This window comes from Oryx dammah, unplaced genomic scaffold (assembly GCF_014754425.2).
Source record: "Oryx dammah isolate SB20612 unplaced genomic scaffold, SCBI_Odam_1.1 HiC_scaffold_5, whole genome shotgun sequence".
NCBI lineage: Eukaryota > Metazoa > Chordata > Mammalia > Artiodactyla > Bovidae > Oryx > Oryx dammah.
The window spans coordinates 58,090,668-58,116,803 of NW_024070189.1; the positions used below are offsets into that span (position 1 = coordinate 58,090,668).

Here is a 26,136-nt window from a genome sequence, read left to right on the forward strand (position 1 = left end):
TGTAAAGTATACTAATGTACTCTAAAATAAGAGAGAAGAGCTTAGAGTAGAACAAACTATAAGTACATATGCATCAACATGATTCTGTGTGATTTGAACACAGTTAAAATTATGAAATTGCAGGCTTTTCAAAAGATAGATCATTTCTAAAACTGAAGCAAGAAATACCTTATTTCTAGAATTCTGTAGTTGTTCTTAAGGCATTCAATGAACACCATGACAAGCATTCTTTTCTAAAGCATCAAAAGACTGGATCAATATACACTTCGAGGAAAAAGTAAGTGATAAATGCCTCTGTTGAATTACAAATACTCCAGCCTCATAGAAGTTATTTTTGTCCATGTTTTTATACAACAAACTTTCTTTATATGTGAGGAAATATCCAGCCCATAAAAATTAGCAATGAACCACTGATAAAGCAAAATATCAACGATGATGGAAAGATTGCTCAACTGGATGGATGATAGGGCACAACAGTCCTCCATGTCTAAATAATATATATCTCTGTTACTTTATCACTCACATTAAGTTTAAACATTCTGTGGCAGGAGACATATTCCTCTGTTATTAGCTATATTCTTTCCAAGTGGATAATTTTCCTTCTAACTCTCAGATCCATTGATCTTCCTAATGCTTACTTATGTTTCCTTTGCAGTCTAGTCAAAATTTTTCTCTCAAACAATTCCTAATTTTCAAACTTCATGGACATTACTGGTATTCTTATCTCTCCTTGTTACAGAAAGCAATGAAAAAAAGAAAGAAATGGTGAATTCTCTTAATAGAAGGAGAGTTTATACATTGTGTTTTGATACCTGAAATACTAATATTCTGTGCACCAATTTTCTCCCTTAAAATTAGCTGCACTTTAATTTTCATTCATGCAAATTTTACAGTGTCATTATGTGCATTCCTGCTAATCACTTTGTCATCTACAGAAACTGGACTGGTATTTAGCCCCAGAAAAACAGCACTGATGTTGTTCATGCTAGCTTTAGACCAGAAAATCCCTATTGTGTTGTTTCATGATTATATATCATAAGGAAGAAAATAGTTATTGAAATAATATATTTTAGAAGGGCCTTTAAACTGCTGGCTATATATAAACATAAAGTAAAAAAGTAAATTTTTCTCTACCACTCAATTCATAGATTCACAAATTGAATCATTTATTCATCAACAAGTATTGACTAATCATATAGTATATAATGGATTCCATTGTATCATGCTGTAAATATTAAATACGCAAAATTATAAAGATGGGTTAACATCATTATTTGAAGTAGAGTAACTTATAACCCAATTTCCCCCTTATTATCTGAAATGGTATGGTAAAATGTTCCCCTTCCCTGACTTCTGCATACCTTCCTCCCTTTTATCCATGATCTCTATGAGAAGTCAGAAAGAAATACCGGAAAATTGCTAATCCATTGCTCCCACTTCACTTAGAAAGTTTTGAAATACCAAGGGCCACTATAGAGGAACTGAAGTATCTGAGTAACTTAATCTTTCTTAGGTGCTGCTGCTGCTGCTGTATTTGCTTAGTCCTGTCCGATTGTTGCAAATCCATAGACTGTCAAGTCCCACAGACTACCTGCCCCGCTCCTCTGTCCATGGGACTCTCCAGGCAAGAGTACTGTACTGGGTTGCCATTTCCTTCTCCAAGGGATTTTCCTGACCCAGGAACCGAAGCCTGCATTGCAGGCAGACTCTTTACTGACTGAGCTACGAGGGAAGCCTTCTTAGGGACATTACATCTTAACATGGTATTTACTTATTTCAAAGTTTACTGGCTTCTAAAAGAATAAGAAAATTAAATCCAGTTGAATGGACTTTGAATGGGAAGTGCACCTTGAACACACAAATGTTTCTGACATGGCAATTACGCATCTGTCTTCTTTGTGAAATGCATCAATAAGAACACATAATAAAAGATTGTCACGTCCTATACGCAACTGTATCATCTTTCTGTCAGTACAAATAAGTGTTCTGAGACATGCTTATTATTTCTATATATTTACAAATACTGTGTGGAACTATTATCTATGTTTCGGAATATCATTATCAAAAAAGACTACTTTGTCAAAATGGTAATCATTGTAAAATATAGCCTAGGGAATATGCTGCATTTTATTAAATGGTATAGCATTCACAATCCAATTCACTGCCTTCTCTACCACAAAACCTTCTCTGATTCCCTCTTCCCTGTCTAGATGTTCTCTCTCTCTCCCCTCTTTGAACATCTGTTACAATTTATTTTTACATGTTTTAGGTTATCATCATATTTAAATCATGTATTTGTTATGGTTTGAGTAAATGTCTCATCATCCATGGTATTAAGTTTGTATTATGCAAAGACTCTTCCATAATTTTCATTCTCAACTTAGGTCAGAATGCCTTAAACATACCTGTTGCTCAAAATATGTTTTCTAATGAAAGGATATTTGTTTCAAGTAATTCCTTAAAGAAATTCATAAAAGGAATTATTCAAAGACATCCCAGGTTGTTTACTACCTGTTCCAGAAGCTTTGGTGGTTTATTCTTTTCAATTTTAGAACTTTATACTGTATTACTTTAATTGTTCTTTAATAGGTTTGAATTTCTTACCTTGGTTTTTCAAAAATAAACTGTAACCTCCTTGAGGCCAAAAACGATCTCTTTTAACACCTGGATCTTCCTAGAATCCTTAGTACAGGGGATGCTGAGCAGGAGTGTTCAATTCAATGGATTACGTGCTGCCAAAGACTCATATAAGAAACATTTTAGAAACACCTAGTGACCATCTCCTGGTCAAGGGAATCAAATTCCATAAAATATGCTTACCATGGCATTGACATTTGCATGATCCCCTTTCCTATTCCGAATCTGGATACAGGATATTGGCACATTCAGTTCTACCCCAGAGGCCAGATTTCTCAGGTCAGCAGCAATGTATTCCCCATGCAACAGCAAACTGTTATTATCGTAACCAAGTCCCAGGGAGGCCCAATAGAGATAAGTATGAGAAAGTCTTTCGACTGTAGTGACATCTGTTGTGGCTGATGATATGCAAGGATTCGAAGCCACCTTGCTTCCATACCTCAGCTCCTCTGGAGAGTGACAGCAGCTCTGAGTGCAACAACCTGCACTCTGGCTCAACTTGCTACACACAAAGAAAAGTAAACACCCCAGAAATAAAAAGGAAATACAGGCCAGGGCAATTGTTAAATACAGGTTCTGGGCAGAAAGGTGCCCTCCTGTTTCCCAGCCACCTTCAAAATCTGGAAGGACCTGAGGGGCAGAGCTGCTCAACAGCACACCCAATGTGACAGAGGTGGAAAGTGATGGGTCTCCATGGTCCTGAACCACCACCACCACCTTCTGTTTAACTGCATCAGTGGGAAGAACTAAACGAGCAGTACGGAGCTCTCCCATGTTGGCTGAAATTCTGAAAAGGCTCAAGTCAGAAGCCTGAAAGATGTAGTAGGAAAGCCAAGCATTGGAGCCACTGTCTGCATCTTCTGCTACCACTTTTGTGATCAAGTGTCCTGTTCTGGCAGAGCGGGTCACGATTTCCACTGGGACAGAGCCATTTTTGGGCAAGGGAAACAAGATGACTGGAGCATTATCGTTCCTATCTACCACAAACAAGTTCACAGTCACTGTTGCACTTCTGGGAGGAAAGCCACCATCCCGGGCTTCCACTTGGAAGTGAAACTCCCTGAGCCACTCAAAGTCAAAGGAAATTTTGGCAGTGATAGTCCCACTGGATGAATCTACTGCCACCAAGCTAGAGGCTGCCTGCCCTTCAGAGATAATATCCAACAGCTCATAGAAGACAAGGCCATTCTTCCCCTGATCTGGGTCCTGGGCAAACACCTGTCCTAGGGAGGCCCCAGGGGCATTGTTTTCAGCCACAAAAAGTTCCTTTTTTGATTTAGGAAAGCTTGGTGTGTTGTCATTCACATCAGCAACTGACACAGTCAGTGTCCTGCGAGTGCTAAGTGGAGGTGAGCCACCATCCGAGGCAGTGATCAGAACCTGGTATTCACTGACTTGCTCCCGGTCCAGCAGCCCATCAGTCAGCAAGCTGTAGTAGTTGCCAAAGGAAGCCTTCAACTTAAAGGGGCCTCCACTGTACATGCTACAGGTGACTTTACCATTGGGACCAAGGTCTTCATCCCTTACACTAAGGAGAGCAATCACTGTGCCAGTGGCGGCGTCCTCGGAAAGGGGACTGGAGAGAGTGAGAAGGTCCACCTCAGGGGCGTGATCGTTCACGTCAGTCACCTCCACCAGCAGTTTAGCGGTGCTGGCTAGACTGAAGGCACCTTTATCCCTTGCCTCAATGTATGCTTCCAACAGCGTTTCAGGAGGACCTAGTGAAGCAGCGACCCGCACTTCCCCATTTCTAGGGTGCACGTGGAAGTAGTGTCGCAGTTTGGCTTGGGTGCTGTTGCTTAAGGAGTACCGGATTTCCCCATTGGAGCCTTTATCCGGGTCCGAGGCTTGCACTCGGAATAACACAGTCCCACTGGGTGCAGTCTCTGGTACCTCGGTGCGGTATACTGAGCGCTCAAATACAGGTGCATTGTCGTTTGTGTCCACCACGACGATGGTGACTTGTACCTCACCGGAGCGCGCTGGCAGCCCGCCGTCCCGAGCGGTGAGCACTAGCCGGTGGGTGGCACGCTGCTCCCGATCCAACGCTTTCTCCAACACCAGCTCTGGGAATTCGCTGCCGTCGACCCGCGAACCCATGTCCAGGCGAAAGTGCCGGCTGGGGCTCAGGCTGTAGCTTAGCAACCCGTTACTTCCCTCGTCGGCATCTTCGGCATTTGGGAGAGTAAAGCGGGCTCCGGGCATAAGGAACTCAGGAATATGGAATTGCACGTCGCCGGCAGGGAAGTGAGGCGAGTTGTCGTTGATGTCCAGAACGTGAACATGAACCTTGTGCAGCTCTAGCGGGTCCTCGAGCACAAGCTCATAGATCAGGACGCAGGCAGCTTTGGCCCCGCACAGCCGTTCGCGGTCTGCAGGCTCTCGGACCACCAAGCTTCCGCTGGCCAGATCAACCCCGAAGTAAGTCTCGCCGCGGCTGGAAAGGAAGCGAAAGTTCCGCAAGGACAGAGAGGCCGCTGACAGCCTCAAGTCCTGGGCAACACTGCCTACGGCTACGCCCCGTTCGGTCTCCTCCGACACTGAGTATTCGAGTTGCCCCGCTACAGAGCCGCAGGAAACCCACAAACATAGAACCGCCACCCTCCAGCCCACCATCCCCCTCCCTCTCGGCGTCCTCGCTCTACCAGCGGTGACCCAGGACCATGCTCCGGACTCCCGGAGAGTGCGAGCTGTGGTAAAAGGAAAAAACCGAGGGCCGGTCGGCCGCCGCTGCCCGCTGGAGGTGCAGAGACAGCCGACGTTCGCCTTCCGAATGCCGTAATTACCCGGGACCGGCCGGCTGAGAGCAAGGCTTGCTAGACCGGAGGTTCGGCAGCCGTCTGGGAAAGCGGACCTGCGGGAGCGGAGGAGCGCAGCGCCGCCTAGGGGTGCAGAGGCGAGGAAAATCGCCGGGCTCGGGGAAAAGCGGTCTCCGTTCCCCGCCCACTGGGAACTCGCCCCGCGCCCAGGCAGCGAGAGCAGGGCGGGGCAAAGAGATGCTCCAAGAAACTAACACATCTTCCCTTAAACTGCGTTTCCTAGGACAACGCCCTGACCGCCGCAGTCTTAACGTCTACAAACTCTACCTGAAGACGGCATAAAACTGGCGCTGAGCTCGGCTGGGCGTCTCTCAGCGACTATTTTGAGAGCCGAGCATCTGATCCCGGGCGCTCGGACCCACTGACTCCGTACAGTGCCGGCAGAGAGGGATGAATTCAGAGAGGAACGGCCGGGCCTACACGCTGGAAGGCGGGACCACGACATGAACCAATACGCCTTCTAGGCTTAAGGAAACAGGAACCCCCAAACCAAGTGCTATGGTGCCTTCCGTGCTGGATTCTCAGCCTCTCCGCTGCGAGTTTAAGTCTCTTCTGCACTTTCTTATAAACCCGGAGACGCCAAGATTTCTATAGCGAGAACCAGCGAGGGGCATATGGGTATCATTCCCTGGCACTCTCGCTTTTCAAAGCACAAAACTAGGCGAGCGCAATTCCGGTTCAACGTTCCCTCTTTTTTCCAAATCAGCAGCTTTTCTCTTTTCCCCAGGAGCCCCTAAGGGGAGTGCTCTGCAAACTCTGGGCGAGGAAAGTGGTTAGAAGCCAGTCAATATCAAGCATCAGAAACTCAGAAAGATTGACAGCTCATCCCCAAACTGGACCTGGACGTACAAAATGAAGGGGGAAATACTGAGATACTCCCCATAGCGTGACCAGAAAACTGTTCTGTTAATTTGCTCTTATTCAGAAAACAGTGGTGTAAGAGCAGACTTGATGCCCGTCGGTTCCCCAGCTTTGTTTTTAGCCGGTCTTCGGCACGGAAATTGGGACAGTGATCTGTTCTATGAAAAACAGCTCTTGCCCACAATACTTCCAAATTCCACCTAGCACCCTACAACCAGTGGCTTCTCCTGAGAGGGTGGAGAGCTGCTGAAAAAGCTTAAACACTAAACACTAAATTCTTCACTCAAATCCTTCTTTTAATACAATTTCAGTGTCCAAAACCCCAAGAACCAAAATTTGAAAGACAAAAGCTGAATACAGATAAAGAAATGAAGCTCTCAGGGCATTATATTTACTGGTCAGACCACTGCCCAAACATACGGCTGAGTATTGGATACACGGAGTTAATCACACAATTCTCTCAACTTTACTGTATGCCTAAGTATTTCTCTAATAATTTTTTTTAACTGTCACTTAAAATGTAGGTGGGGCAGGCAGGGATAAACAGGCACTTCCAGCTTTCTGGTTTTAAGACTAAGTGGGATTGGTAACTTCACTGTGCCACTAAATACCAATCACCTCCTCTGTCCATCACAAACCCAACCCTTATTTCTTTCAAGGAAGGAGGGCAGGCTGCCTCTTGTTGTTTTAGTCACTAAGTGGTGTCGGACTCCTTGGGACCCCATGGACTATAACCCACCAGGCTCTTCTGTCCATAGGATTTCCCAGGCAAGAATATTGAATGGATTACCATTTCCTTCTTCAGGGGAATCTTCCCAACCCAGGGATCGAAATTGCCTCCCCTGCAGTGGCAGGCAGATTCTTTTACCACTGAGCTACCTATTTATTTTATTTATGAGCTGCCTATTTATTTAATATATATGATAATTATAACAAAGCACAAATGCTTCTATTATACTTCAGTTTTTAAAATAATTCTGCCTCAAAGCCTATCATAAAGTAATCATTGAAATGTGGCATGTCAAAAGTTACTCCTCTGCTATCAAGGACTATAAAATGAAAAATAATACATATCACCCCTGCCCTTGGGTTTCCTTGGTGGCTCAGTGGTAAAGAATCCATCTGCAATGCAGGAGCTGCAGCAGACACAGGTTCAATCCCTGGGGTCGAGAAGATCCCCTGGAGGAGGGCATGGCAACCCATTCCAGTAATCTTGCCTGGAAAATCTCAGACAGAGAAGCCTAACAGGCTACAGTCCATAGGGTCACAAAGACTTGGACACGACTGAGCAACAGCACACACTCAATGTTAATTGATATAAACTAGAGTTTGTGGGAAAGTAATATTTAGATATCTAAATATTTGGATATCCAGAAGATGAGAAAGTCTAAAAACTTTTTTTCTTATGTATAATATTGCTGCTGCTGCTGCTGCTAAGTCACTTCAGTCGTGTCCGACTCTGTGCAACCCCATAGACAGCAGCCCACCAGGGTCCCTCCCTCCCGTCCCTGGGATTCTCGAGGCAAGAACACTGGGGTGGGTTGCCATTTCCTTCTCCAATGCATGAAAGAGAAAAGTGAAAGTGAGGTCGCTCAGTCGTGTCCAACTCCTAGCGACCTCATAGACTGCAGCCTACTAGGCTCCTCCGTCCATGGGATTTTCCAGGCAAGAGTACTGGAGTGGGTTGCCATTGCCTTCTCCGATAATATTACTAGTTAAGGTTAAAATCATGAATTAACATAACTTCTCTATAGCAGAACCCTTCCTTTCTAATATTTCATTTTGCCAGTACATGGCATTTTCTATAGTGTCTCCTAATTCAAGTATTTTCAAGCTTTTAATTAGGTGCAAGTACAACTTTAAGAGGACTCTGTGCAAAAACATTGTTCTGATTTCTGCTTGAGTTCTATTGCAAAGACTACTATTATAAAGCTCCCACCAAACTTGGCTGTAATCTGTAAATTCAAGAGATTGCTAGTCATAATGAATAAGTTCATGTTAGAGATCCTGAAGCCAAACAGGAGAATGATCTGAATATCCACCAGAGTTTGTCAGTAAGATGTTATTGTACTTAAGATTTTCTTAGTAATTAAGATTATTCTTTTGGGAGTATATTCTGTACTTATGGGAAGTAAATTAAAAAACTGGACATCACAATCACATTAAGCAAATTTTCATCCCATAATATTGCTTTATAAAGGTTTCAAATCAAGCCTAACAGAGTGTGAATTGTTTGAGGGTAGAGATATGTATCACTCAATTTTGTCTCTGAAATATCTAGCCAAGCTCTAGGCACATAAATTAAGTGGCTCAACTACTCTCAGTACACAACAGCCTGTGTCAATCATTGTGTTTTTTTAACCTGAACACTTTACCAATAGCTCATTACTATAGAACATCTTTCTCAAGTTTGTACAAAGTTTTTCTCCATAACATATTATATAAAGTGTCTCAGACATTTTTTTCATGAATCTTCACTCTAATTAACTCTATGCTGTGTTTTCTTACTCCTTTTTATAACTATGCTAATTTTTCTAGAATTACCTCTTTATAAAATCTTACTCTATTTCATCTTCAAAGTATAGTCCTCAGAACTTAAAGTCATGCTCCAGATTGGTCATAATATCCAAGGAGACGAGATCTTACCTTTTCATTCTAAATACTCCATATCAAGTAAGGGTCTAAACTTGCATCTGGTTCTTTAACAGCCACATCACATAACTTTTTTATGATGGATTTAAAGCTGAAATTCGTATGTGGTTTTTCCTAGATGTTATTAAGCCACAGATAAAAAAAATCCTAGACTTTTACACTTAATTTTTTAAAGTCAAATTGGCTGAATGTCATTGTATTAAGAGCTAGCCAGTCTGGCTCAATCACATATTTTACCTATATCAAATTTCATATTCCTACATATTTGGTAAGCAGTCACACCAGATCTTCCTCTGAGCTGATGAAAAAAATTTCATCATATGCGGCTGAAAAGGAAGGCTTGCAACCACTACCAATCACCCTATCTGACATCAGTTTTATAAGAGTGCCTAACCTAAAATAAAGATCTGACAAAGGCACTATCAACATTCTCCAAAAAAGAATCTACATAAATATCACATTATATTATAGTTTCAAAACAAAGTATTTCCAGATCATAATTATTTATATATTTTTTAATTTTGATAAAAATTTCACAGCTATCACCCCCCAAAATGGCCATCTTTATTTTAAACAATAGTAATATCAGAATTATTGCCCTGAAAAATCATAAGCATAACAGCACACTTTATGTAATAGCTATTATTCAATACTGACTTGGAAATTCTAGACAACACAAGATAAGGAAGTGTGTGTGCATATGCATGTGTGTTAGAGAGGAGGATAAAATAGACTGTTACTTACTAATAGATGATAAATTTATAGGTAATAAAATTTTCTATTCATAAAGTCCCAGAGAATTAAAGAAAAATAAATTGAACTAAAAGAGAGCTCAATGAGATGACTAAGTTATAAAACATAGTTTTCCTACATATCTGCAATAACTAGACAAAAAGAGGGATTTCAATCAATTATGGATAAATGAAAATGGATTTCTTCTCCATAAAACCTACCAAAAACAACAGGGGAATAGCCAACAAAAAGTAAAACTGTGTCTTTGATGAAACTCCTTAAAGCATTTGAACTTCAACCATAGTATATATGAAGAGAAGTTACCAAGTGCTAAGAAAATTGGACCAAGATGCCAGAAAATGCTGAGAGAGTATTCTTGCCACTGGAGACCTTGGAAAGAACTGGTAGATTAGAGTTTTCCAAAGTAGTACTTCACACTGAGATATAAAACAACAGATCCCTTATTTGAAACAAAAATATCTAGGTACCTAAGTTAAATCAGGCAGGGCTTTTCCATAATCCTATTTGTCAGCACAAAATAGGAGAAAAAGCAGGAGTGAATGCACTAGTGAGCAGATGCACAATTATTTCAAGAGTGAACCTAAGTATGTGGTAAAATTAAGAGAAAACTGTGGAGGACAAATTGCTCTGCAGCTGCCAGTTCTCATTATTGGGAGATATGTAAAAGCTAAGATATACACAAACCCCTCTAACAAATGGTAAACAGGAAATGCTCACCTTTGTCCAGAGCACTACTGGCCCATCCATCTACATTTTCACCTGCAGATAGCTGGTCCTAAAGGAACTCCTCTCAAAGATAAATACTAATAAAAAAAGAGCCAATGCAGGACCTATATAAATATTACAAGAAGGAATAAGAATATAATATGAAAAATAACAGATAATAACACAGAAATCTCTAAAGGTCTCTAGTCAAAAGATTCACGAAACAATTTTAAAGAATCTCAGAGAATTAAGAACTCAGGGATACAGAATTTCAAAAAGAAAATGAAAATGCCACAGAAGACCATGAAAACAGAGCTGATGCAACTCATGAAATAAGTGGAAGAGAAATATAAAATCAGAAATAATAGAATATAATAACAGAAATTAGAGCCACATTGGAAATAGTAAAAAAAAGTGAACAAGCTCTGCTTGGTATTAATACATAGTCAAGATCAATAAGAAACACTTGAGAAGGCTGAGAAAAGTAAGTAGAAAGAACAAACTTCCAGTTTCACCTCCAACACGTAAAGAGCTTAGAATTTATCACTTTTTTTCTTGTAATAACAACAAGAAAAGCTGGATACATGACTTTCCCTAAACCCATTAGAGAACTGAGTTTACAGGGAAAACCTCTACTCTAAAATCTGGAAAGAAAAAAAGTGAAAATGAAGTCACTCAGTTGTGTCCAACTCTTTGTGACCCCGTGGACTGTAGCTTACCAGGCTCCTCCGTCCATGGGATTTTCCAGGCAAGAGTACTGGAGTGGGTTGCCATTTCCTTCTCCAGAGGATCTTCCCAACCCAGGGATCAAACCTGGGTCTCCCTCATTGTAGGCAGATGCTTTACTATCTGAGCCACCAGGGAAGTCACAAAAATCTGAAGAAATAAGCAAATGCAGAGAGTCAACCATGATCTGTTTCCATGGAGCAGAAGCCTCTAGAGGCACAGCCTGGAAGAAACACCTAAATGGAAATTTTAACAAATTGCTGGAGGCTGAGTTGTGGACTATCTTAAAAGTGAGAAACTCATGGAGGTCACAGTTGGGGTGAAGGGGGAGCATGCCTACTTTCATGGACTTTACTTTCAGGAATCCCACTAGGTTCTCAAAGTGAACATCCAAGAAAGATCTCCTTGGCTCTGGCAGGGAGAGAGGAATAGTATTCCTTCTGAAGTAGGCCCAGAAGCTTCTCCTTTCTTCTTTTAAAAAACCAATTGTATGTAACAATATGTATAAGCATATTTCTGGGCTTATAATATATAGAAATGAAACAAAATTGCTAATTATAGTACAAAGGAAGTGGATGGAAGAACAGCTGTATTGGATAAGGAAATTTCAATGCAGGGCAATAAATTAACAGAACCAGAAATGGGAAATGAGAAACACTATAAATATATAATTGCTTTCCTTTTTCCCTCAACATCTTTAAAAGACAAAAAATTATATAATGTAATAATTGTAACAATGTACTGTTGGGTTTGTAATATATAGAGATGTGTATTGCTTTCCTGTAGCTGATGCAAAAGAGTTACCACACATTGGGTGGCTTAAAACAGTTTTTCTCATAGTTCTGGAGGGGAGAAATTCAAACTTAAGGTGTTGGCGAGGCTGCACCCCTTCTGGAAGCTCTAGCAGAGATTTCATTTCTTGCCGCATACAGCTTTTGTTCATGACTCCACTCTGCTTCTATCTTCACGTGACCTTCCCTCTGTGTCTGTGTCCTCCCTTATTCTCTCTTATACAAAAACTCTTCTCGTTGGAATTAGTGCCCACCTGGGAAATTCAGGATAAACTCCTCATCCCAAGATCCTTAATTACATCTTCAAAGTCCTTTTTTTCCCCAAATATGTCACATTCACAGGTTCCAGGGGTTAGGAAGTGGACATACCTTTTTGGAGGCCACAATTCAACCCACTACAAGATGTAATACGTATAATAATAGAACAAAGAGGAAGAAAGAAAAAGAATTATATAGGAGCAATATCTTTATACCTTAATAGAATTAAGTTACTATAAATCTGAAGGAGATATTGATGTTATAATGTATATAATAAACTCTAGAGAAACCACTGAGAAAATAAATATACAGCTTAAAATCCATTGAAGGAATTAAAATATTACATTTGAAAATACTCACTTAATAAAATATTGGTAAAGGAGGAATATAAAAACAAAGAAGAATTAAGACATAAAGAAACCAAAAGTAAAATGGCAGACAAGAGGCAATTGCAGAGCAGTCTGCCTAAATGTACCCCTCTTGTGCCATGGTAGAAAGACTTTTTCTCTTCCCCACTAAAAACAGATACAACAGAACTTCCCTGGTGGCACAGTGGAAAAGAATCCAGCTGTCAATGCAGGGGACAAGGGTTTGATTCCTGGTCTGGGAAAATTCCACATGCCCCAGCACCACAACTACTGAGCCTTCACTCTAAAGCCCATGAGCTGCAACTACTGAGCCTGTGTGCTGTAACTACTGAAGCCTGCAGTGCCCTAGAGCCTGCATACTGCAACTACTGAACCCTCTTGCTGCAAGAAATGAAGCCCACATGCCTAGAGCCTATGCTCTGCAACAAGAGGAGCCACCACAATGGAGAGCAGTGCCCACGCTCCACAATCAGAGAAAGCCCACCCACAGCAATGAAGACCCAGTGCCACCAGAAAAACAAAACAGAGACAACACACCCGATGTTCAAAGCAGCACTGTCTACAATAGCCAACACATGGAAGCAGTCTAAGTGACCATCACCAGAGTAACAGGTAAAGAAGATGTGGCGTGTATGATATACACCCACAATGGAATACTGCTAAGCCATGAAAAGAATGAACTCTTGCCATTTGCAGCAACCTGAATGGATCTAGAGAATATCAGACTAAGTGAAGGAAATCAGAGAAAGGCAGATATTATACGATATCACTTAAAAGTACAATCTGAAAATACAAATGAATATATTTACAAAACAGAAATAGACTCACAAAGATAACAAACTCAAGGGTACCAAAGAGGAAAGGGAAGGAGGAGGGATAAATTCGGAGTATGGAATAACATATCATTGTTTGTTGTTAAAAGATTCATACTGTGAGTGAGTGACTGAAAGTTATTCAGTCATGTCTGACTCTTTGCAACCCCATGGACTACAGCCCACCAGGCTCCTCTGTCCGTGGAATTCTCCAGGCAGGGATACTGAAATGGATTGCCATTCTCTTCTGCAGGGGATCTTCCTGACCCAGGGATTGAACTCAGGTCTCCTACATCACAGGGGGATTTTTTACTGTCTGAGCCATCAGAGCAGCCCTACTATATGTAAAATACGGAATTCCCTGGTAGTCCTATGGTTGGGACTCTGTGCTTTCACTGCCAAGGACCTGAGTTTGATCCCTGGTTGGGGAACTATGATTCCACAAAGCACACAGTGTGGAAAAAAAAATAATAAATAAAATAAAATAGATAAACAAGGATTTATTGTAACAATTTTTACACAGGAAACAATTTTCTATAATGAAAACTAATCTGAAAAAAATATATATATACACACACACACATACACACACATTATGTGGGCTTCCCAGATGGTGCTAGTAGTAAAGAACACGCCTGTCAATGCAGGAGACAAAAGAGATGCGGATTCGATCTCTGGGTCAGGAAGATCCTCTGGAGGAGGGCACGGCAACTGACTCCAGTATTCTTGCCTGGAGAATCTCCATGGACAGAGGAGCCTAGCAGGCTAGATTCCAGTTCAGTTCAGTTGCTCAGTCAAGTCTGACTCTGCAACCCCATGGACTGCAGTACACCAGGCTTCCCTGTTCATCACGAACTCACGGAGCTTGCTCAGATTCATGTCTATTGAGTCAGTGATGCCATCCAACCATCTCATCCTCTGTTGTCCCCTTCTCCTCCTGCCCTCAATCTTTCCCAGCATCAAGGTCTTTTCCAATGAGTCAGCTCTTCACATCAGATGGCCAAAGTATTGGAGTTTCAGCTTCAGCATCAGTCCTTCCAATGAATATTCAGGACTGATTTCCTTTAGGATGGACTGGTTGGATCTCCTTATAGTCGAAGGGATCCCAAGAGCCTTCTCCAACACCACAGTTCAAAAAGCATCAATTCTTCAGCACTCAGCTTTCTTTAAAGTCCAACACTCACATCCATACATGACTACTGGAAAAACCATACCTTAGACTAGACAGACCTTTGTTGGCAGGGTAATGTCTCTCCTTTTTAATATGCTAAGATGGTCATAGCTTTTCTTCCAAGGAGCAAGCATTTTTTACTTTCATAGCTGCAGTCACCATCTGCAGTGATTTCGGAACCCCCCCCACCAAAAAATTCTCTCACTCTTTCCATTGTTTCCCCATCTATTTGCCATGAAGTGATGGGACCAGATGCCATGATCTTAGTTTTCCGAATGCTGAGTTTTAAGCCAACTTTTTCACTCTCCTCTTTTACTTTCATCAAGAGGCTCTTTAGTTCTTCTTCACTTTCTGCCATAAGGAGAGTGTCATCTGCATATCTGAGGTTATTCATATTTCTCCTGGCAATCTTGATTCCAGCTTGTGCTTCATCCAGCCCAGCATTTCACATGATGTACTCTGCATATAAGTTAAATAAGCAGGGTGACAATATACAGCCTTGACGTACTTCTTTCCCAATTTGGAACCATTCTGCTGTTTCATGTCCACTTCTAACTGTTGCTTCTTGACCTGCAGACAGATTTTTCAGGAGGCAGGTAAGGTGGTCTGGTATTCCCGTTTCTTGAAGAATTTTCCACAGTTTGTTGTGATCCACACAGTCTAAGGCTATGGTGTAGTCCACAAAGAAGAAATAGATGTTTTTCTGGAACTCTCTTGCTTTTTTGATGGTCCAGCAGATGTTGGCAATCTGATCTCTGGTTCCTCTGCCTTTGCTGAATCAAGCTTGAACATCTGGAAGTTCATGGTTCACATACTGTTGAAGCCTGCCTTGGAGAATTTTGAGTAGTACTTTGCTAGCATGTGAGATGAGTGCAATTGTGCATTGCCTTTCTTTGGGATTGGAATGAAAACTAACCTTTTCCAGTCCTGTGGCCACTGCTGAGTTTTCCAAATTTGCTGGCATATTGAGTGCAGCACTTTCACAGCATCATCTTTTAGAATTTGAAATACCTCAACTGGAATTCCATCACCTCCACTAGCTTTGTTCGTAGTGATACTTCCTAAGGCCCACTTGACTTCACATTCCACGATGTCTAGCTCTAGGTAAGTGATCACACCATCGTGGTTATCTGGGTCGTGATCTTTTTTGTACAGTTCTGTGTATTCTTGCCACTGCTTCTTAATATCATCTACTTCTGTTAGGTCTATACCATTTCTGTCCTTCGTTGAGCCCATCTTTGCATGAAATGTTCCCTTGGTATCTCTAATTTTCTTGAAGGGATCTCTAGTCTTTCCCATTCTATTGTTTTCCTCTATTTCTTTGCATTAATCACTGAGGAAGGCTTTCTTATCTCTCCATGCTATTCTTTGGAACTCTGCATTCAAATGGGTATATCTTTCTTCTTCTCCTTTGCCTTTCACTTCTCTTCTTTTCTCAGCTATTTGTAAGGCCTCCTCAAACAACCATCGCCAGGGACCAGCCCCCGCAGGATCCAGGGAAACCCGAAGGAGAAACAGCGTCGGCGATTGATTGAGAGAGAGAGATAGTTAAGAATGTTGTAGATAAGAAAATAGAGGAGAGAAGAAAAGAGGCTGGTGTTCCTTGGTTTAAACAGAAAATCAATAAAGTCTCAAGACAAGAGACTTGCACTGTCTACGTGAGGCCACAGGTGCCCTCCTGGTCTCCCAGGGGAGTGAAGGCGCAGGGCACCTTCCCATTCAGGTCTTAGAAACCCAGGCAAATAAGTAGACATGGCAGATCTCTGTACTCCAGATGGGAACTAGCCTGAAAGAGAGAGTAACAGGAGGAAAATGATTGACACGAGGAGATCAAGCTGCTTTGATGAGCGAGATCCATGGCTTTATTTTTAAACAGTACCTATATACCTTTTTTGTACATAGAGGGAAATGAAAGATGCCAGGTCATACAGAGTCAGCCCAACATTCCAGTGGTATTGCCTTTATTGAAACAATTTTTCTGTATACCTTTTCCACAAAAGATGTTGTGTACAGTATCTTCTAGGCTTAGAGGCCTGTGAACATTTTATGACCCTCTTTTGATAAAGGCTGCTCAACCAAAAAACTTGTTTTACCTCAAAGTGTTTTTTCTTTATATTTCTAATCTATGTCAGCCTCAGAAAATGCCAAACAGAGTTACGTTTTTCACAGAGCAAAGATGCAATGAGTTACAAGAAAGAACCAATTAGCTCAAAAGTTTGACATGGTTAAATTCAAGGCTACACTTGTTTTTCTAGCATTCTCACTATGTTAACTAATGCATTCCCAGGAGCACAGTGGATAAGAGATATGGGAACTTAGCAACAAGCATTGGCCCAATAATGAAATCCTACATCAGCACTAGCACTACTCTAATAACTTTTAACTGTTTCAAAGGCTCTATGTTTTAGGCTTTCTGTGCTTCTCACAGTTGGGAGGCTGTAAATAATTGCATGCATAGCTGCAAGAGTCTGGATAACCTGCCAAGCAAGCTAGAATGCTAATAGAGGGGGTTTGATTTGAAATGTTCCTCTCATGTCCAGGAGACTTATTAGCTAGAGCCCTAAGTTAATTTTCTTTAGAGAAAGGTGGTCAGGGTTGGCCCCCTGTTAATGTCAGAGGAGTTGGGGAAAGTTGTGAAACAGTAAAACAGACAGATTCTGGTTTTGGGGTAGATGCTCGAGAAAGCCTAGGGAGCCCCTTGAGTTCTGAAGCCTTGCTTAACAGTTCTCTTCCACATGACTTTGTCATGGGTGGGATCTCCCATGGCAGCTCCCGGCAAACCATTTTGCCTTTTTGCATTTCTTTCTCTTCAGGATGGTCTTGATCATTGCCTCCTGTACAATGTCATGAACCTCCATCCATAGTTCTTCAGGCAAGCTGTCTATCACATCTAATCCCTGGAATATATTTGTCACTTCCACTATATAATCGTAAGGGATTTGATTTAGGTAATACCTGAATGGTCTAGTGGTTTTCCCTACTTTCTTCAATTTAAGTCTGAATTACTGAAATAAGGAGTTCATGATCTGTGCCACAGTCAGCTCCTGGCCTTGTTTTTGCTGACTGTATAGAGCTTCTCCATCTTCAGCTGCAAAGAATATAATCAATCTGATTTCAGTATTGACCATCTGGTGATGTCCACGTGGAGAGCCTTCTCTTGAGTTGTTGCAAGAGGGTGTTTGCTTTAACCAGTGCATTCTCTTGGAAAAACTCTGTTAGCCTTTGCCCTGCTTCATTTCGTACACCAAGGCCAAATTTGCCTGTTACTTCAGGTATCTCTTGACTTTCTACTTTTGCAATTCTGTCCCTTCATTTCAGATGAAGAGGACATCTTTTTTGGGTGCTAGTTCTAGAACGTCTTGTAGGTCTTTATAGAACCTTCAACTTCAGCTTCTTCAGCATTACTGGTTGGAGCATAGACTTGGATTACTGTGATATTGAATGGTTTTCCTTGGAAACGAACAGGGATCATTCTTCATTTTTGAGACTACACCCAAGTAATACATTTCTGACTCTTTTGTTAACTATGAGGGTTATTCCATTTCTTCTAAGGGATTCTTGCCCACAGTAGTAGATATAATAGTCATCTGAGTTAAATTCGCCCATTCCAGTCCATTTTAATTCAGTTCGGTTCAGTTCAGTCATTCAGTTGTGTCCGACTCTTTGCAACCCTATGAACTGCAGCATGTCAGGCCACCCTGTCCATCACCAGCTCCCAGAGTTTACCCAAACTCATGTCCATTAAGTCGGTGATGCCATCCAACCATCTCATCCTCTGTCTTCCCCTTATCCTCCTGCCTTCAATCTTTCCCAGCATCAGGGTCTTTTCAAATGAATCAGCTCTTCGCATCAGGTGGCCAAAGTATTGGAGTTTCAGCTTCAGCATCAGGCCTTCCAATGAATACCCAGGACTGATCTCCTTTAGGATGGACTGGTTGGACCTCCTTGTAGTCCAAGGGACTCTGAAGAGTCTTCTCCAACACTACAGTTCAAAAGCATCAATTCTTCGGCGCTCAGCTTTCTTTATAGTCCAACTCTCACATCCATACATGACTACTAGAAAAACCATAGCCTTGACTAGACAGACCTTTGTTGACAAAGTAATGTCCCTGCTTTTTAATATGCTGTCTAGGTTGGTCATAACTTTCCTTCCAAGGAGTAAATGTCTTTTAATTTCATGGCTGCAATCACCATCTGCAGTGATTTTGGAGCCCAAAAAAATAGTCTCTCACTGTTTCCATTGTTTCCCCATCTATTTCCCATGAAGTGATGGGACAAGATGCCATGATCTTAGTTTTTTGAATGTTGAGTTTTAAGCCAACTTTTTCACTCTCCTCTTTCACTTTCATCAAGAGGCTCTTTAGTTCTTCTTCACTTTCTGCCATAAGGGTGGTGTCATCTGAAATCTGAGATTATTGATATTTGTCCCAGCAATCTTGATTCCAGCTCGTGCTTCCTCCAGCCCAGCATTTTTCATGATGTACTCCTCATATAAGTTAAATAACCAGGGTGACAATATACAGCCTTGACATACTCCTTTTTCTATTTGGAACCAGTCTGTTGTTCCATGTCCATTTCTAATTGTAGTTTCCTGACCTGCATACAGGTTTCTCAAGAGGCAGGTCAGGTGGTCTGCTATTCCCATCTCTTGAAGAATTTTCCATTTTATTGTGATCCACACAGTCAGAGGCTTTGGCATAGTCAATAAAACAGAAATAGATGTTTTTCTGGAACTCTCTTGCTTTTTCCATGATCCAGTGAATATTGGCAATTTGATCTCTGGTTCCTCTGCCTTTTCTAAATCCAGCTTGAACATCTGGAAGTTCACAGTTCACGTATTGCTGAAGCCTGGCTTGGAGAATTTTGAGCATTACTTTACTAGCGTGTGAGATGAGTGCAATTGTGCGGTAGTTTAAGCATTCTTTGGCATTGCCTTTCTTTGGGATTGGAATGAAAACTGACCTTTTCCAGTCCTGTGGCCACTGCTGAGTTTTCCAAATTTGCTGGCATATTGAGTGCAGCACTTTCACAGCATCATCTTTTAGAATTTGAAATACCTCAACTGGAATTCCATCACCTCCACTAGCTTTGTTCATAGTGATACTTCCTAAGGCCCACTTGACTTCACATTCCACGATGTCTAGCTCTAGGTAAGTGATCACACCATCGTGGTTATCTGGGTCATGAAGATCTTTTTTGTATAGTTCTTCTGTGTATTCTTGCCACCTCTTCTTAATATCTTCTGCTTCAGTTAGGTCCATACTATTTCTGTCCTTTATTGAACCCATCTTTGCATGAAATGTTCCCTTGGTATCTCTAATTTTCTTGAAGAGATCTCTAGTCTTTCCGATTCTATTGTTTTCCTCTATTTCTTTGCATTAATCACTGAGGAAGGCTTTCTTATCTCTCCTTGCTATTCTTTGGAACTCTGCATTCAAATGGGTATATCTTTCCTTTTCTCCTTTCCTAAAATGTCAGTGTTCACTCTTGCCATCTCCTGTTTGATCACTTCCAATTTACCTTGATTCATGGACCTAACATTCCAGGTTCCTATGCAATATTGTACCTTACAGGATCAGACTTTACTTCCATCCCCAGTGTCATCCACAACTGGGTGTTGTTTTCGCTTTGGCTCCATCTCTTCCTTCTTTCTGGAGTTATTTCTCCACTCTTCCTCAGTAGCATATTGGGCACCTACGAACCTGGAGGGTTCATCTTTCAGTGTTATATCTTTTTGCCTTTTCATACTGTTCATGAGTTTCTCAAGGCAAGAATACTGAAGTGGTTTGCCATTCCCTTCTCCAGTGGGCTACATTTTGTGAGAGCTTTCCACCATGATGCATCTATCTTGGGTGGCCCTACATGGCATGGCTAATAGTTTCATTGAGTTAGACAAGGCTGTGGTCCATGTGATCAGTTTGATTAGTTTTCTGTGACTGTGGTTTTCATTCTGTCTGCCCTCTGATGGATAAGGATAAGAGGCTTATGGAAGCTACAGTCCCTAGGGTCTCACACATGCATGCATGTATATCTCAGTCACTTTGCTATACACCTGAAAATGTTACAATATTATAAATCAACTATACTTCAATAAAAATAAAAAGAACTTTTTAATTGGAGTTGGATAGGTGCCACATGATGTGCATGCTCCAAGCAGAGCATCCGTTGAGCCTGAAACAGGGAAATGTAGCCCCACATTGTATATATACCTAGCAAAGGCTGTATGGACTCTTCATCTCTTGATAATGAAATGTTCCATTCCTTATCAAGACCCATTCTATTTTCTTAGGTATAATTTTTTGTTGTAAGTTCAAGTATTGAAATAAACAACTCATTTTTGAAAAAGTACAAACTGTGTAGCCATAACAATCCCACTTAAAAACAATTTTATTACTTTACAAGACAAATATTTCTCAAACGTTATTGACTACATTTGACAATACCTTCTTTTTTTAAATAAGTTACATATGTACACCATACTGGTTTACAGTTACTATAAAATACAGGCTATATTCCTTGTGATGTGCAATATATCCTTGTAGCTTTTTTATTTTATATATAATAGTTTGCACCTCTACAAACTACTATGTTTGTATTCCCTCCCCTGTTCTTATCCTTCCCCATTTCCCTCTCCCCACTGGTAACTACTAGTTTTCTATATCTATAGGTATATTTCTTCTTTGTTACATTCATTAGTTGGTTTTATTTTTTAGATTCCGTAAATAAGTAATATCATACAGTATCTGTCTTTCCCTATCTGATTTGTTTCACTTAGTATAATACACTCGAGGTCCATCCATGTTGTTACAAATGGCAAAAGTTCATTCTTTTTTATGGCTTCATCTTCTTTATCTATTCATCTGTTGATGGACACTTATCTAGGTTGCTTCTATTGGCAATTGTAAATAATAGGCTGCCATGAGGGCTTCCCTGGTGATTCAGACAATAAAGAATCTGCCTGCAATTCAGGAGACCCGGGTTCCACCCCTGGGTCAGGAAAATTTCCTGGAGAAAGGAATGACTACCCACTCCAGTATTCTTGCCTGGAGAATCCCATGAACTGAGGAGCCTGGCAGGGTACAGTCCACTGGGTCACAGAGTCAGACATGACCAAGTAACTAAGCACATACACATGCTGCTATGAACACTGGGGTACATGTATCTTTTTGAATTCGTGTTTTCATTTTTAAAAATATATATATATCCAGAACTGAAATTGCTGGGTCACATGATAGTTGTATTTTTAGTTTTTTGAGAATATATCATACTGTTTTCCATAGTAGCCACCAATTTACATTTCCACAAAGAGTGTACATGGGTTCCCTTTCCAAGACCCATTCTTACGTAGCTGAACAAGGGTTGAAAGACTGTGCACATGAGACTGCCCTTCTCAACACTAAGTCATAAAACAAGCTTCAATAAATTTTTTAAAATTAATGCCATACAAAGAATATTCTCTACCACAATGCAATGAAACAAAAAATCATAACAAAATAAAGTTTGAGGAATTCACAAATATGTGAAAATTAGATGAAATATGCTAAAATAACCAATGGGTCAAAGAAGAAAGAACAAGGAAAATCAGAAAATACTCTTAAATGACCAAAAATGGAAACACAACATATGAAAACTTATGGGATGCAACTAAAACAATGCTTATAGAGAAACATACATCTATAAATGTTGACATTTAAAAAGAAGAAATACCTCATATCAATAACCTAATCTTCTACTTTAAGACATGGTAAAAAGAAAAGCAATAAAATCTAAAGCAAGCAGAAGATACAAAATAATTAGCATTAGAGCAGAAATAAATGAAACTAAGAATGGTAAAACAACAGAGTAAGACAATAAAGCCAAAAGTTGGTTCTTTGAAAATATCAACAAAACTGGCAAAACTTTAGCTAGGTTGACCAAGAGAAACAAACCAGAAGACTAAAATTACTTAAAACCAGAAATGAAATAACGGGCATTATTAGTGATCTCACAGAAATAAAAAGGATTATAAGAGAATACCATGAACAATTGTATGCCAATATATAAATACCTTATATAAAACAGACAAATTTATATAAAATACAAATACAAAACCTGAGTCAAAAAGAAATAGAAAACCTGAATGGATATATAAAAAGTAAAGAAACTGAATACATAATGATAGAAATACACACAAAATGAAAACAAATAAATAGGACCAAAAGTTACTATGAATGAATTCTACCAAACACTTAAATAAGAATTAACACCTGTTCTTTACAAACTCTTTCAAAAATAGAAGAGAAGTAAACACTTCATTCTGATGGCAACATTACCCTGATACCAAAACTAAAGACAATACAAGAAAAAAACTAGAGACCAATATCTCTCATAAATATAAAAACATACATTATCACCAACATACTAGAGAACCATACTCAGTAAAGAAATTATTCACTATCACCAAGCGGGAGTTATTCCAGGAATGCAAGGTTGATTTAACATCTGAAAAATCAATAAATATAATACACCACAGCCAACATAATATTCAAAGGTGAAAAGTTGAAAGCCTTCCTGCTAAAATCTGGAGCAAAACAAGAATGCCCACTCTGACCACTTCTATTCAACATAGTATTGGAAGTCCCAGCTATAGCAATCAGACAAGAAAAAGAAAAAAAAAATCCAAATTGGAAGGTAAAATTGTCACTATATGCAGATGACATACTCTATAAAGAAAACCCTAAAGAACCCACATGAAAACTATTAGACCTGATAAATGAATTCAGCAAGGTATAGAATCAAGATTAACATACAGAAATCTACTGCATTTTTTACACTAACCATGAAATATCAGAAGGAGAAAGTTTTTTAAATTTCTGCTTAAAATCAAATTAAAAAAAACCAAAATACCTAGAAATAAACCTGACAAAGGAGATGAAAGACTTACTCACTCAATGGGAGCTATAAAACATTGATAATGAAAACTGAAGATGATTCAAATAAATGGAAAGATATTAATGTTCTTCGACTGGAAGAATTAATATTGTCCAAATGGCCATCCCACCCAAAGCAATCTACAGATTTAATACTCTCCCTATTAAATTCCCCATGATGTTTTTCACAGAACTAGAACAAATAATCCTAAAATTTATATGGAACCACTAAAGATATGGAATTGCTAAAGCAATCCCAGGAAAAAGAACAAAACTGGAAGCATAACCCTTCCAGACTTCAGACAATACTATATAGCTACAGTAATCAAAATAGCATGGTATTGGCACAATATATGGATTAACAGATATACAGATTAATAGAACAGAATGGAGAGCCCAGAAATAAACCCACACACGTATGGGGAAAAAAACTTTAACAAAGAAGGCAAAAATATACAATGGAGAAAAGACAGCCTCTTCAGGAAATGGTGTTGGGAAAGCTGGACAGTCACATATAATCAATCAAATTAAAACACTCGCTCACATCATACACAAAAATAAATTCAAAATGGTTTAACAACTTAAATATGACACACCACCATAAAACTTCTAGAAGAGAACATAAGCAAAACATTCTTGAACATAAATCATAGCAATACTTTCTTAGATCAGTCTTCCAAGGCAAAAGAAATAAAACCAAAAATAAATAAATGAGACCTAATCAAACTTACAAGCTTTTGTACAGAAAGGAAACCATCAACAAAACAAAAAGACAAGCTATGGAAAAGGATAAAATATTTTCAAACAATGTGACTGACAAGGGCTTAATTTCTAAAATATAAGAACAGCTTATATAGCTCAATATAAAAAAATAACTAACAATTAACAAATGGACTACTACTACTACTGTTAAGTCGCTTCAGTCGTGTCCGACTCTGTGCGACCCCATGGATGGCAGCCCACCAGGCTCCCCTGTCCCTGGGATTCTCCAGGCAAGAACACTAGAGTGGGTTGCCATTTCCTCCTCCAATGCATGAAAGTGAAAAGTGAAAGTGAAGTCATTCAGTCATGTCCCACTCTTAGCGACCCCATGGACTGGAGCCCACCAGGCTCCTCCATCCATGGGATTTTCCAGGCAAGAGTACTGGAGTGGGGTGCCATTGCCTTCTCCGAACAAATGGACAGAAGACCTAAATAGACATTTCTCCAAAGAAAGCATACAGATGGCCAAAGGCACACAAAAAGATACTCAATATTGCTAATTATTAGGGAAATGCAAATCAAAATTACAAAGAAGCATCACCTCACACAGGGCAAAATAACCATCATCAAAAAGTCTACAAATACTAAATGATGGGGAGAGTGTGGATAAAAGGGAACCTTCCTACAGTGTTGTTGGGAATGTAAATTGGTGTAGCCATTAAGGTAAACAGTATGGAGGTTTAGTTTATCTAAACAGAGTTACCATTGTCATTGTTGTTGTGTTATACAGCAACTATTGTTGTTGTTGCTCAGTCCCTAAGTCATGTCCAACTTTTTGCAATCCCATGGATTGCAGCACATCAGGTTCCTCTGCCCTCCATGATCTCCTGGAGTTTGCTCAAACTCATGTCCATTAGGTCAGTGATGCCATCCAACCAACTCATCCTTTGCTGCACCCTTCTCCTTTCACCTTCAATCTTTCCCAGCATCAGGGTCTTTTTCAGTGAGTCAGCTCTTTGCATCAGGTGGCCAAAGTATTGGAACTTCAGCTTCAGTATCAAACATTCAGGGTTGATTTCCTTTAGGATTGACTGCTTGGATCTCCTTGTAGTCCAAGGGACTCTCAAGAATCTTCTTCAGTTCAGTTGCTCAGTCGTGTCCAACTCTTTGCGACCCAGCTGCAGCATGCCAGGCTTCCCTGTCCAACACCAATTCCCAGAGCCTACCTAAATTCATGTCCGCTGAGTCGGTGATGCCATCCAACCATCTCATCCTCTGTCGTCCCCTTCTCCTCCTGCCCTCAATCTTTCCCAGCATCAGGGTCTTTTCAAGTGAGTTGGCTCTTCACATCAGGTGACCAAAGTATTGGAATTTCACGTTCAGCATCAGTCCTTCCAATGAATATTCAGAACTTATTTCTTTTAGAACTGACTGGTTGGATCTCCTTGCAGTCCAAGGGACTCTCAAGAGTCTTCTCCAACACCACAGTTCAAAAGCATCAGTTCTTCAGTGCTCAGCTTTCTTTATAGTCCAACTCTCACATCCATACATGACTACTGAAAAAACCATAGCCTTGACTATATGGAACTTTGTTGGCAAAATAATGTCTCTGCTTTTTAATATGTTGTCTAGGTTGGTCGATGGACATGAGTTTGAGTGAACTCTGGGAGTTGGTGATAGACAGGGAGGTCTGGCATGCTGCAATTCATGGGGTCACAAAGAGTCGGACACGACTGAGCAACTGAACTGAACTAGGTTGGTCATAACTTTCCTTCCAAGGAGTAAGCATCTTTTAATTTCATGGCTGCAATCACCATCTGCAGTGATTTTGGAGCCCCCAAAATAAAGTCTCCCACTGCTTCCACTGTTTCCCCATCTATTTCCCATGAAGTGATGTGACCAGATGCCATGATCTTAGTTTTCTGAATGCTGAGCTTTAAGCCAACTTTTTCACTCTCCTCTTTCACTTTCA

General features: G+C 40.4%; 1 protein-coding gene across 1 annotated transcript; it reads right to left on the reverse strand.

Moving 5' to 3' along the window:
• Nucleotides 1–2,548: 2,548 nt before the first annotated feature.
• Nucleotides 2,549–5,253, reverse strand: PCDHAC1 (protocadherin alpha subfamily C, 1). Its single transcript, XM_040239888.1, has one exon. The coding sequence runs from the start codon at nucleotides 5,251–5,253 to the stop codon at nucleotides 2,797–2,799; it is 2,457 nt and encodes an 818-aa protein (XP_040095822.1). The 3' UTR covers nucleotides 2,549–2,796.
• Between the last annotated feature and the right edge of the window lie 20,883 nt (nucleotides 5,254–26,136).